We start from the raw sequence: 13,254 nt of genomic DNA on the forward strand, positions 1-13,254 counted from the left end.
TGCGGAGGGGCTGCCCACATCAGGAGGAAGGAGAGAGCATGGACTGGGTGCTCGGTGGGGCCTGGGGTCAGGGGCCAGGGTAGTGGACAGGGGCCAGGATTTTAGGGACAGGGAGAAGTCAGCTGGGAGGTTGGGGTGGTGAGAGGGAGGGGACAAGTCATGGTGGAGGTGACAAGAGGGTGAGTGAGTGGGCAGATAGAGGAGGAATGGGTGGCCTGGTGCCCATGTTAATAGATGGTGTTGGCAATTGGATGAGGGAGGGCGGAGGGAGTGGATGGAGCATGTGATTGATGAAGTGAGTGGATACGTGGCGGAGACAGATGGGTGAGAGGGCGTGAAGTTGCATGAAGAATTGCACTTCCTGGGGCACCGAAGGCTGATCCAACACGGGAGGACGCAGCACCTACCCTGAGTTTAGAGTCACTGGGGCAGGCAGTGGGCAGCTCTTGTGTCTGAGCTTAGGTTGTGGCTCCACCTTGTGGCCGACTCTGGTAACTGCACCCTGGGCTGTCTGCACCCATTGTGAAGTCAGAAAAACTGAGGCTCAGCCACTGGCCAGGCCAGCTTCCCTATCTCCCAGCAGCACTCCATCTCATGGGGCTGGTTCCCTGTCCCCCAGTTAGGACCTCTTCTGTGGAGCTAGGGAACAGGGATGAGGGGCGGTGGACAGCTCCACACTAGGCCCCAGGAAGCCTCCAGGGAGTGAAGGGATGGAATGCCCTCTCTTCACTCCCTGCATGCCTACTGTGTGCCAGGTGCTGTATCACACAGACAGATGTGCATTCACATGCCACTTGCCAGCTGTGTGACTTTAGGCTTGCTACTGCCCCTCTGCAAATGGGAATGACAATAGGACCTAAGGCAGGGCACTAGAGTGAATCTGCCTGCTAATATCACAGCACACGGAAGTGCTCAGTAAGTGGTGGCCACGTGCAGGATGGCCAAATTAAAAACAAGTAGGATAGCCAATTGAATTTTAACTTCAGATAAACAACAAATCATGTTTTAGTATATCCTATGCAATATTTGGGATTATACTTTAATATGACTTGTTATTTATCTGATTTTCAGGTTTAACTGGGCATCCTGTGTTTTGTTTGGCAACCCTACCACTCTGTCCCCTGGGAACTCAGTCTTCTGGGGGAGGGAGGAGGCAAAATTAGTTATGGTCAACCAGGCATGACAGGTGTCCATGGAGAGGGCCCAAAGCAGTATGGGGCACAGAGTCGAGACAGGTCAGCTCTTCCTGGAAGAACCAGGGCAGGCAGGCATCTGTACTGTCTTAAAGAGGGAGAAGGAGGGAAGGGCATTCCAGACGGGGTGGGGGGTTGGGGGGGGTGGCGGGGAACATGATCAAAGGCATAGAGGGCAGACAGCAGGTATGGGTACTTAGTGTCAGTGTGGCTGGAAAGGTAGGGCCAGTCCAGGTCACCTGTCCTTGTAGACCTTGGTAAAAAGGTGGGCTATTTACTGACGGCAAGGACTAGCCTAGTTAGATGTGAATTATAGAAAGGAGGCTGCTGGGGGAGGGGGACAAGCCAGAGGGTCCCCTGAGGGAGGCTGGCACAGGCCTGAGTCCAGAGGGACTCAGAAACATCTGGGCCTAGTGACTAGGTCCTATTAACCTACCCTGCCAGCCCCCGAGGGCTCCCCAAAAGCGGTTGAGGGGCATAAGTAGGCTTTTAGAGGGGGGCCGGTGCTGAGAGCCTCAGTGGGTGCTTCCTGTCCGCAGGGGAGTTAATGCCCAAACCAAGAACGGTGCCACGCCCCTGTACCTGGCCTGCCAGGAGGGCCACCTAGAGGTGACGCAGTACCTGGTGCAGGAGTGCGGCGCGGACCCGCACATAAGCGCCCACGATGGCATGACCCCTCTGCACGCCGCGGCACAGATGGGCCACAGCCCGGTCATCGTGTGGCTGGTGAGTTCGGAGACAGGGCAGGGCAGGGCAGGGATCGGGAGGGGACAAAGCCTGCAAGGGACGGGGCTGGGACCAGGAGGGGCCTGGCGCCCAGCCCCAGTCCCTCTTTCCCTCGCTCCCTCCCGCCCAGGTGAGCTGCACCGACGTGAGCCTGTCCGAGCAGGACAGGGACGGCGCCACGGCCATGCACTTTGCGGCGAGCCGCGGCCACACCAAAGTGCTCAGCTGGCTACTGCTACACGGCGGCGAGATCTCGGCGGACCTCTGGGGCGGGACGCCGCTGCACGACGCCGCCGAAAACGGGGAGCTAGAGGTGAGGGCGGGGCGGGGGGCGGGGCCGGACCGGGGGCGGGGCCGGGGCCGGGCCTTGGGCGGGAAGGGCGGGCGCCCTCTGCTGGCGCCACTCTCTCAGTAGAGCCCGGCCCTGGCGCTGGGGTCTGGGCTAGCGTCCCGGGGTTCCGGCTAGCTGCCAGGAGTGCTCACTGCGTGCCCCCGCAGTGCTGCCAGATCCTAGTAGTGAATGGCGCGGAGCTGGACGTCCGCGACCGCGATGGGTACACGGCCGCCGACCTCTCGAACTACAATGGGCACAACCACTGCACCCGCTACCTGCGCACCGTGGAGAACCTGGTACCACCTGGGCGCTGCTCCCCGCGTTATCTCACCCCCACCCCACCCACCCTCCCTACATAGGTATGTGTTGTTACCCCTTTTACCACCGAAGAAAGCTGAGATTCAAGGATGTGAAGCCCCTTGCATGAGGTCACACAAAGAGTAAGGGCCTTAGACCATTACCCCATATGACCTCTCAGCTCAGACCACTGACCAGTGAGCAGTGGGGAGTGGAGGCAAAAAGACCAAGGGTAGGAGGACTAGCGTCATCCTGATAAGAACGAAGGCTCAGAGAAGTCACAAGGCTAATGTACTAATGGGAACAGCCCAGTTCATTTAGCTGACCACAGTCCACATGGATAGCTCATTTAATTCTCACCCACCACTCTCCGAGGTAGTGTCCCTATTTCACAGATGGATAAACTGAGTCTCGGGGAGACCCCAAGGTCAAACAGCTATTAAATAATGGAGCCCAGCAGCCTGGCCTGGAGCCTACCTCTCTTGACCACTACACTGTATGTCACTCGTGGCTACTTCATAACTAGAAACCTGTGTTTACTGTTTTTAAACTATTTTGTTAAGATTACACAGCCATGAAGTAACCCACTGGGACTTGCGCTCAGAGGTGGGTGGCTCCAAGTCCAGGGTTCTGTCTCATCTGGTGCAATGCCTGCTTTGGGGCAAGAGAGAGGCCCCACAGGGGCCTTCGGAAGGACAGTGAGAGGGGCTGCAAAATGAGGCCTGGAGAAGAGAAGGTGGGATGGCCCGCTGCCTAGAGTGCTGTCTGCCCTATCTGTGAGCACATGGGGGCACCCTGGTTCTGGGGACTCCAGAGCACAGGAAAGCCCAAGGGTCAGAGAGTGCACCTGGACCAGAGGAGGAATTTCCCCAGAAAAGGGCCACCCAGAGAGAGTAGTGGTCCAACAGGTAGTGAGCTCCCTGTCAACAGGGTATACAAGCAGGGGTAAACACCGTGAAGGGCATTTCTGGGCCAGAGGTAAATTCCTTCCAGCTATGAGAGTCTGTGATTCTGTTGCGGGGGGGGGTGAAGAGTGGGAGTGGCACAGAGTCCCAGTTCCCCCCCTCCCCAGCCCCATCCTACTCCCTGACTGTAGCTGCCAGCAATAAGCACCATCCCTTGAAATCTGACTCTGGCAAGTACCCTGCCTAGTGCTTTATGGTGTAATCTCAGTTAATCTTCACAGCAAATTAATACTAAGAGTTGACACATAGGAATTTATCATGCCCTGGGCACTTCACTAACTTTTAAAATCTTTTTCATAACCTAATGGGGCAGACAGTCCTGTATCCATTTATAGATGAAGGAACTCAAGTACAGAAGGATAAATGACTTGCCCAAGGTCACGTAGCTACCTAGTCAGCCAGGGAAGTAACATTTGAAGTCATTGTCCCATGCTACAGAGCCCATGTCCCTAACCTCTGTTGTCCATGTGGTCAGGCCTGGCACTCCCAGTGCCCACTGCTGTCAGCCAAGAAAAGAACATCTTTAGCTGCCCCCTCCTCCAATCCCAGCTCCTATGGCTCCCTTGGCTCATGGGGTGGGTAGCAGGGCTGGTCTCGTGAACTGGGTGGAGTATGGGGGCCCTGGCCCCCTCACCCAGGCCCAGCCCCGCAGCAGCAAAGTTATAGATCCTAGCCACAGAGAATGCTGGCCCAGAAAAGGCAAACAGTCCCACAGAGCCCCTAATTATGGGCCAATGAGCATGGCTGTCCAAGCTGTTACCTGGTGCTAGGCCTGCCTTCCCCTCCCGGGGGGGGCCTGTGGACACTTCTTGGGCAGGGATGGGCCGTGGTACAGGGAGGAGCAGGCCTGGGGCAGAAGCAGCGAGCGAGCAGGGCTTGCCGGCAGCAGGGCCAGCATGGGCAACGTAAGCAGGGCCCCCACCCCAGCCCGCTCCCATGCCAGGAGGGTCAGGCCTGTGGGCAGGGGCACTGACAGTGGTGGGGGATGGCTCACTTGGCAGCCTCAGCTTGGGCTGCCCACCTAGTTCAGCTGGGCCACCCCAGGCCCCACCCTTTCCCCAAGGGCCCCTTCAGGACACAGTAACTGGGCTGGTGTTGGGATTTGCCCAGTTGGGCCAGGAGAGACAGGGATTGCTAGCCAATTAATGGGGGATCAGTCTTTCCTGCAAGTTGTGAGGCCCTGCCCCCAGCTGTTTCAACTGTTCTTACCAGCTACAGAGCCACGTCCCCTCCCTACAGAAACACTGGAGCCCAGGGCCTCTGCCCATCAATGAGGAAGGAATAGGCTGCTGCCATGCAGTTTTCCCCTGGGGGTCCAGCCAAGGGCCCCGTCTTCTGTCAGTTTCTCAACCCTCCTAAGCAGAGAGGGCCAGGGGTAGGAATTTCCCAGGAACCCATGGTCCTACAACTGGGGTCTGGGCTTAAATCTTAGCCTTGGGAGAGCCTGAAAGACCCACTCATGATGGGGGAGGGAGCCCAGAAAGGGCAGTGGCTTGGCGGAGGTCACACAGCGAGAGCATGCCTGAGCAAGACCCTGCCCAGCGTGTGCTGGTCTTCGGCCTGGGTGTCCTCATGGCCTCCCCTCCTTCTGCTCAGAGCGTGGAGCACCGCGTGCTGTCCCGGGATCCATCTGCTGAGCTGGAAACCAAGCAGCCTGACTCAGGCATGTCCTCGCCCAATACCACCATGTCTGTCCAGCCGCTGAACTTTGACCTCAGCTCACCCACCAGCACCCTCTCCAACTACGACTCATGCTCTTCTAGCCAGTCCAGTATCAAGGGTCGGCGCCCCCCCATGTGGTGAGTGGGCCAGGTGGGAAGAGGGAGGAGGAAGAATAGATTGGAGCCAGACCACTGGGTCCTGAAGGCCAGCCACAGGCTCACTCTGCTCATAGCTGACACTAGAGACTGCCCAGGTCACAAGGAAGGGACCCTGGTTCTGGTGAGAGACAGGTGACACTCATGCTTGTGTGTGCCCATCACAGACACAGAGTACATGTGCATCCACACATATGCTACCCCCTGACAAAACCCACATGTGCCCTGCACATGATTCAATATTCTGTCATACATGCACAGACTGCCCCCCACAGCTTACACACGCCTCCCCACACTCAAGAGTGCACACTTGTACATGTGTACACACAATATACATATATGAATGCACAACCACACATACAAAGCTATGCAGATATATGCACGTGCCTACACTACACAAAGGCACACAACTCTCCATTTCATACTCTAGATATGCACACAAACACACCTCAAGTCCACAAATACAAACACATTCCTAAACACAAAGAAGCCTCTGTACACACAAATATATAAAAATGCACAAACGCTCAGGCAGAAGCCAGACATGCATGCACACACTCTGACCACACCCCCAGAATGGGTGTCTGTCCACTTGCGATGCCTGCTTCATGCCACCAGGTGGTGGCCTTCAGAGGTGGCTGGGTGCCCTGCAGATTGGGTGTGGCCATCCATACTCCTGCCACCTGCCCTGAGGAGGGGCCCCTCCACCCACCAGGTGGCCCTGCTCTGCAGGCACGCCCTGTAGCCCAAAGGCCCCCTGGTGCTTTCCCTCCAAACTGGAGCCTGTGCGTCTTTCACAAACAAGTGCAGGGCTGGGGGAGGGCAGGGCCAGGGCGAGGGTGGGGCCATACCAGGCTGCGCTGCGCCCGAGTCCGCCTCACCCCTTGGCAAGTTGTTTACAGGCAGTAGAGGGTCTCAGTCCTGGGGGACAGTGTCTCTGCCAACTCTCAAACCCAGCCTTCCTTCCCCCAGGGCTTCCCAGCGCCAGAGCTGCAGATATCCAGAGCTACGTGGACATGTTGAGCCCAGAGCTGAGCCTGGCCCAAGGCAAGCTGGAGAGAGCCACACCGCCACCGCCACCACCCAGCTTCCCTCCACCACCCCCACCCCCGGGCACCCAGCTGCCCCCACCCCCACCGGGCTACCCAGCTCCAAAGCCCCCTGTGGGGCTTCACGCAGCTGACATCTACATGCAGACCAAGAGCAAACTCCGCCATGTGGAGACCCAGGCCTTCAAGAAGGAGGTAGTGAGCCCCCACTGGACCTGGGGTGATGGGGGGCAGCAGAAGCCAAGGCCTTATTCATGGGCACAGGGCTGGGGGGGTCCCTGGGCCAGTGGCCTATTCAAGAGTCTGCATTCCTGGCCAGCCCCACGGGGGCTCAAGGCTGGGCACTGGGGACAGGGAGATGAGAAAGATAAAGCCACTGGCCTCTGGGGAACTAGGCGCAGGGGAAGGGGAAGGAATATATACCCAGACAGCCGTGCCTCTCCGGGAACTGGGTCCTTGCCATCTCTTGCACAGGGTGGCAGGGTAGTCATGGAGTCAGCAGAGAATACGTGCAAACTGCCGGTGCACAGCCCTACACATGCCTGCGGGCCCTGGGCTCAGGTGGAGAATGCCTCCCAAAGGGGGGTATCTTCCGGGTGGGAGATACAAGAGGTGTGGCTTGACGACTAGGGCCAGGAGGAGGGTGGAGGCAAGGCGAGAGCACTAGGCAGGACTTGGCACTCAGTCAGGGCTGAGGGAGCGGTGAGCGGAGGCTAACTTCCCAGTTTGGAGCTTGAGGTCCTGGGTGGATGGAAGGGCCAGGCCTGAGATGGGAGCCCTGGGGCAGCAGCAAGCCTGTGAGGAGTGCAGTGTAGGCATGTTGCGTGCAAGGTGCCCAGGATGGCAGGGCCTCTTGGATCCTGTCTGAGGCTCTGGAGCAGGCGCAGGCGCAGAGAGCTGATCTGGACAGCTCTGGGAGGCTCTGGGGCACTGGCCAACGGGACAGAGCAAGGCTGATCTGAGAGGTGGGGGGCAACCTGAGTATGGTGCTTGAGTATGTGGTACAGGCCTCCAGGGGTCCTGTGGGGCCCTAACCGTGTAGTTCTCTCTCAGGCCCAAGGCAAGCCACTCCAGGGCCAAGCTGAGTAACCAATTCGCTCAGGTGACCCAGGTCACAAGGCCACCAGGCGGAGGAGGGGAGGGAGGGAGCCTGCACAGCTTCTCCACCTGCACCCATTCATGCCACCTCAGACCAAGCTCTCAGTCGGGGTCCCTTTCATCTCCACAAGGTGGGGGCCCAGGAGAGGCCCTCAAGGGCCTGAGGCCCTGGGGACTTTACTCCACCAAGCTTCTGGGCCCTGCTCAAAGCCACAGCACAGGTGGCCGTCCTATGCCCCCTCCTCTCCCTTGAGCAAGAGCACCAGAACTCCGGGTCCGCGTGCCCCTCCCGGGTGTGTGCGTGCCAGACCTCAGACTCTGGACTGCTCCACAAAGGGCCCTTTGTGTGCCCGCAGCGCCCCCAGCCCCCTGGCAGGGTTGCCTGACCGCCACTGGAGCAGGGTCGTGGCGTCTGTGCCTCAGGGCTGCAGGGGGCGCCTAGGGGGCGGGCTGGCCCAGAAAACAAATCCTGCGGTGTCCTGTTTCCTGCAACGTGAGCCGGGTCAGGTGGGGCCTGGAGGGTCCGGGGCCACCGCGGGGACGAATGGGCTGGAGGGTGGGGCAGGGCACAGCCCCCACCGGGTAACTCGGCCTTTGGCCCCGCTGCCTCCTGCCCTACTCTCCCAGGCTGGGCTTAGCGGGAGGCAGCTGCAATGGGGCAGGCGCTGCGCTGTCACCCGAGCCGCCTTGCCGCCCCTGAAACCCGAGGCTTGGGCGCGGGTGTCGGTGTCGCTTACGCGCATGGCGATGGTTTCCAGATGCGGGAAGGGAAGGGCAGGGGCGTGACCCGGAACCCAGCGGGGGCCAGATACCGGGGAGCTTCACTGCTCGCAGTCAAGCCCACATTCTGTCTCGGTGGTTGGAGGGATGTGGAGATGGGATGAAGGCCCTGGTGCTCAGTACCCAGCCGAGGAAGAAAAGCGCAAGGGGCGGGGCCACATCTGGCCGGCGGGGCAGGCGCAGTGCAGCGACCAGGTGTGACAGCAGTTGGTGCCCTTGTGGCATCCCCCACTGCTGGGGGTGTGGGGGGGTTGTTCAGCCCAGGATTGGCGGGCCTGGGTGATGTCAGGCCGACAGAGCTCATAGGCGCTCAAAGGCGCGGGCGGGCACGGGCTGGGCTGTAACCTGAGAGGAAGGATCAGGTAGCGCAGGTGTCGGGTCCATGCCGCCCCCGCCAGCAGGTGCACAGCGGGGGCCACCAGCACAGGTACAGGTAGGAGCAGTCCCAGCCCCGGGCTGGGCGGCTGAGAGCCCTGGGCAAGCAGGAGCCTCATAGGTCACGGGCTCTCGAGAGGGCTCCCTCGGGGCCGGGATCCCCGTGAGAGGGTTCGGCGGAGACTTGGGGACCGGCGGGACGGTGTGGCAGCCGGGACTGGGGTGCAGCTGAGACTTTAGCGCTGGCTAAGCTGGGAGCTGCCCCTTCTCCGGCTCCCCCTGGCGTCTGGGCTGGGCCACCCCGCCCCTGGGCCCGCCCCTTCTAGCCTTAGTGGGGGCCTCTGCGCCCCTTGGCCCGTGCCCAGAACCTCTCCGTGTCGGGCCAACCGAGCCCGCCCTTCCACCGAAGCCCCCATGACCCTCGTCCCATCCCCGCTCTGAGAACGGGAGGGTCTAGGAACACAGCTAGCTGCACCCTTCACCGGCCGCTGGCCGCGATCCCCCCGGGAAGGTGAAGAGCTGGGAGTGGGGCGGCGTGGGAGGCATAAGGGACAAGGGCCTGAAACCCACTCCCCCGCTGTCTTCCTGCAGCTGAGCTCCCACGACGGCCACAACGGGCTGCGGAGACAGGACTCTAGCCGCAAGCCCCGCGCCTTCAGCAAGCAGCCCAGCACGGGGGACTACTACCGCCAGCTGGGCCGCTGTCCCGGGGAGCCGCTGGCCGCACGCCCTGGCATGGCGCACAGCGAAGAGGTGTGTGCCCGCCAGTCCGCACCCGCCGGCCGCCCTGGACCCAGCCGGGCCGCCTGCTTCTCACTCGCTGGCCCCTCCGCTCCCCCACAGGCGGTGCTGCTCCCCGGGAACCATCTGCACAACGGCTGCGCCGCGGACCCCAAGGCGTCCAGGGAGCTGCCCCCACCGCCCCCGCCGCCGCCTCCCTTGCCCGAGGGCCTGAACTCGCCGCCTCCGGCTCCGCCTTTGCCCTTCGAGGGCGCCGGCCCTGGCTGCGGGCAGCGTCGCTCCTCCTCCTCCACTGGCAGTGAGTAGGGCGCCGGGGGCGGCGCTAGCCCCGAAGTGGGAGGGAAACCTAAACAACGCCCCCTCCCCAGCTGCGACTGCCCAAGTGCTTCCTCTTTTCCTACTGTTCTTGGAGCCCCTCCCCCAGTGAGGACTTGACCCCAAGGGAAGACTCTGCTGGAGGAGAACTGAGCTGGGTGACCTGGGGCGAGTCCCCTTCTCGCTCTGGGCCTGCTTCCCATCCAGTGGGGAAGGCCTCTCAAATGTGGTGGCTGGTATTTCTGACGAACTGGTGCTAGAGGGAAGCTCTAAGAAGTAGAGCTGGCTTCAAGGAGGCAGGGCTGCTGGCCAACCTCCCTACAGGACGCCTATTCTGCGTTCCGTTCTTCCAAGCTCGCTACAGCCCTGAGCCCTTCTCAGAAGCATCAGGGACTCTTCCTAGCCAGATCTCTCCTGGGGGGGCCCCCTAGGCCAGCCAGGGTTTGGCTTTGGGGACAAGGCCAGTGACCCATCATGCCCTGCCCCTCCTGGTGACTTTCCTGATCATCCTTTTCTAGAGCTAGCCTGGTGACCAGGATTCCCAGGCATCTCTTCTGTGATATGGGGCAGTCCACACACCAGGGCTTCTGGAAGGCCCAGGAGATGTTGCCTGGGTGCTGATGCTGGCAGGGGGATACCTTCCTCACCCAGCCACTCAGTGCAGGGACGCTGCTTAGTGACACCATCCAACGCTTCATCCCTGACTAGGAGTGCAAGGGCACTGTAGGGTCCAGGGCAGGGCCAGCCTGGGCTCCCTGGGGTTCCTAGGGAGCCCCAGCCCCTGCAGACCAGAGCCCATGGTAGCATGTCTGCCACCAGTTGAGCCTCGGGAAAGGTGCCCAGCTCTGGGGTCAGCTTCTTCCCTCTGTAACTTGGAACAAGGGTGAAGTTAGGAGCAGAAGGAATATCGATTCCAGGCTTCTCCTGACACCCCTTCTCAGCAGAGCCGGGCTGGGGGCCCTATCCCAACCCAATGCCAAGATTGAGGCCCTTGTTAGGGGGGCCAGGGCCTGTAGCAGCACTGTCCAGCCCTCAGGGGCACCAGCAAAGCTGGGAACTGGGGAGACAACCCTTTTAGAACTCCAGAACTGCCTGAGTCAGGGTCAGAAGGGCTGGAAAGTTCCGCCTCCCCTCTCCCCGCTCCTCTGCACACCCCTCCCCTCCTCCTGCCCTCCCTGGCCCTCTCTCACTGTCCCTGCTGTCCTAGCCTCACCCCGGCCCCCTCCCTCTGCTAACTCCACTGTCACTTCTCTCCTCTTGGTCCCTAGAAGTGAGAGTCCTGAGGCACAGGAAGAGTGAGTAGCTGCGTCAGCAGCTGCTGGCTGATGTGCAGGGGTGGGGGACAAGGCTGCTCAGGAAACGCGAGTCCCAAGGGGCACGGCACTTGAGGAAAGTGCAGGGCCAGGGGCAGGCAGCTGAGGGGTCCTCCATGCCACGGGCAGGGCCTCCTGTCCCACACTTACCCTCTTAGCCCCACCACACCCATTTGCATGCATTCTGTACCTGGCTGATGGTGCTTGCCGGGCACTTTCCCATTTTCCCTCCTCCTGCTACTGTGCTCTGTGATCCCCGGCCTGGGAACCCAGAAGCTGCAGGCCTGTTTTGTTCCTCTCACCCAGCCCTGACCCCATCCTCAGGCTCTAAAGACACCCCTCCCCAAACCCCAGTCACCTCCGCTGGCCTGGTTGAAAAATGCAAACTCTGCTCTGGGCATTTGCATGTTACCCACCTGACCCTTCTTCCGGGGTGCCCCCACCCAATATACTTAGTAAGGGCTCTACTTTCCTGGGTCCCCCAGAGCTGAGCAGTGCTTTGCCATAAGTGTGCTCCAGGCTTGCAACCAGTGTGTCTGCACGGCGTGCGTCTGTCTGTGGGTTTGTGGTGGGGGGTGGGGTGGGGACTGGCTGGGTTGTAGCATCCAGGGTCCCTAGTCCCTATAACCCTGGAGCTTCAGGCGACTCAGTCCAAGGGTCACTGGGCTTTGCTGATGCAGAAAGAGGGCCGAAGGGAGACTCCACCCTGGCCGGCCCAGCCAGGGAACCTGGGACAAAGGTCGGCTGGCTATTCCCAGGTAGTGTTTTGGAGCTGGGCGGAGACATTCACTACAGTCCCCAGGGCCGGCCCAAGAGCCATCATGAACTCCCAGGGGGCTCTGGGCCGGGGCCCCACATCCTGTGAGTAGGACCAGTAGGGCCGGAAGAATGGTGGGGCCCGGGCAGCTCCCCCAGAGCCGAGCCGCCCACGGCCCCGGGTCTGGATTGCTGCTGTCTGGGCCCAAGGGAAGGCTCCCAGCCTGTTCTGACGGGGAGAGGGCAGCAAAGTGGCGGGTGGGGGCGGCAGGGACACGGCTCCACCCCCCGGCCAGCGCCTCCTTTTCTGCCTCCGTGTAGGCACCAAGTCTTTCAACATGATGTCCCCGACGGGTGACAACTCGGAGCTACTGGCTGAGATCAAGGCGGGCAAGAGTCTGAAGCCGACGCCACAGAGCAAGGGTCTGACCACGGTGTTCTCCGGCAGCGGGCAGCCGGCCACTCAGGTAGGCGGTCCGACAGGCGCCCCTCCCGGGCTCCCCGCGCCCCTTCCTGCGCTCAGCCCCGCCACTTCTTCCCGCAGCCTGACTCACCACTGCCTCCAGCGTCGCCCGCACCGTCACGTGCCCGGAGCCCCACTCCGCCAGCTGCGGGACCCCAGCCACTGCTCAATGGCAGCTTGGCGCCAGCGCCTCCTGCCACTCCTGCGCCTGGCGTGCAGCTCGACGTGGAGGCGCTCATCCCTACGCACGACGAGCAGGGCCGGCCCATCCCGGAGTGGAAGCGCCAGGTGATGGTTCGCAAGCTGCAGCTGAAGATGCAGGAGGAGGAGGAGCAGAAGCGGAAGGTGGGCGGGGTGGGGCTTCCCAGAGAGCCCTGGTGTCTGCACCTGTATCCACAGCCCATTCATTCCTCCCCGTCACCCCAGCCTGTCCCAGGGGCCCTTCAACCTCAGGCAACTCCCATTACCCTTTAGGAAAAACAGGGTTGGACGACCTCCCTCTCCTGGGACTGGTCTTCTCCACCCCCTCTACCCCCAGCAGCCTGGGATCTTGTAAAAATGCCTATTCTGACTGGGGAGCTCTGGTGGGGCTGAGATTCTGCAACAAGCTCCTGGGTGAGGCTGACCGTGCTGGTCCAGAAGCCACACTCGGAGTAGCCAAGAGGCTTTTGGCCACAGTCAGACTGGCCTGGGCTCTTTCCCTGCATCGCCACTTTCCAGCCACTGATACATCCAGCCTCAGTTTCCTATGTCAGTCGGACAGGTTGATCATCACTGGCTGGCAGGATGGTTTGCCATTGATCCTTTCTCAACAAACATTTTCTGGGTGCTGTCCATGTGTCACACTCTGTTGTAGCCTCTGGGGATTCATGGAACATATCAGGACCTGCTCTGGAGGGGTCTGCAGGAGGGGGTGCAGGGGGTCAACCAACAAGCAAACACAAAACCTTCGTAGAGTGATAAGTGCCCCCAAATAGCTGGGCTGTTACAATATGGGCAGTGCTGTGGTGGGCTGTGCAGAGGACTGGAGCA

General features: G+C 60.9%; 1 protein-coding gene across 1 annotated transcript in view; it reads left to right on the forward strand.

Annotated features, from left to right (window-relative positions):
• The window catches only part of ESPN (espin), a 31,342-nt gene that overhangs the window by 11,965 nt on the left and 6,123 nt on the right, over positions 1–13,254 (forward strand). The window contains exons 3-13 of the mRNA XM_033113708.1: positions 1,733–1,919; positions 2,050–2,232; positions 2,418–2,549; positions 5,112–5,314; positions 6,048–6,073; positions 6,305–6,576; positions 9,226–9,387; positions 9,478–9,673; positions 10,959–10,985; positions 12,081–12,226; positions 12,304–12,567. Of these exons, the coding sequence (XP_032969599.1) occupies positions 1,733–1,919; positions 2,050–2,232; positions 2,418–2,549; positions 5,112–5,314; positions 6,048–6,073; positions 6,305–6,576; positions 9,226–9,387; positions 9,478–9,673; positions 10,959–10,985; positions 12,081–12,226; positions 12,304–12,567 (1,798 nt within the window). The remainder of the gene's footprint in view (positions 1–1,732; positions 1,920–2,049; positions 2,233–2,417; positions 2,550–5,111; positions 5,315–6,047; positions 6,074–6,304; positions 6,577–9,225; positions 9,388–9,477; positions 9,674–10,958; positions 10,986–12,080; positions 12,227–12,303; positions 12,568–13,254) is intronic.

The sequence above is a fragment of the Rhinolophus ferrumequinum genome, chromosome 9 (assembly GCF_004115265.2).
Source record: "Rhinolophus ferrumequinum isolate MPI-CBG mRhiFer1 chromosome 9, mRhiFer1_v1.p, whole genome shotgun sequence".
NCBI lineage: Eukaryota > Metazoa > Chordata > Mammalia > Chiroptera > Rhinolophidae > Rhinolophus > Rhinolophus ferrumequinum.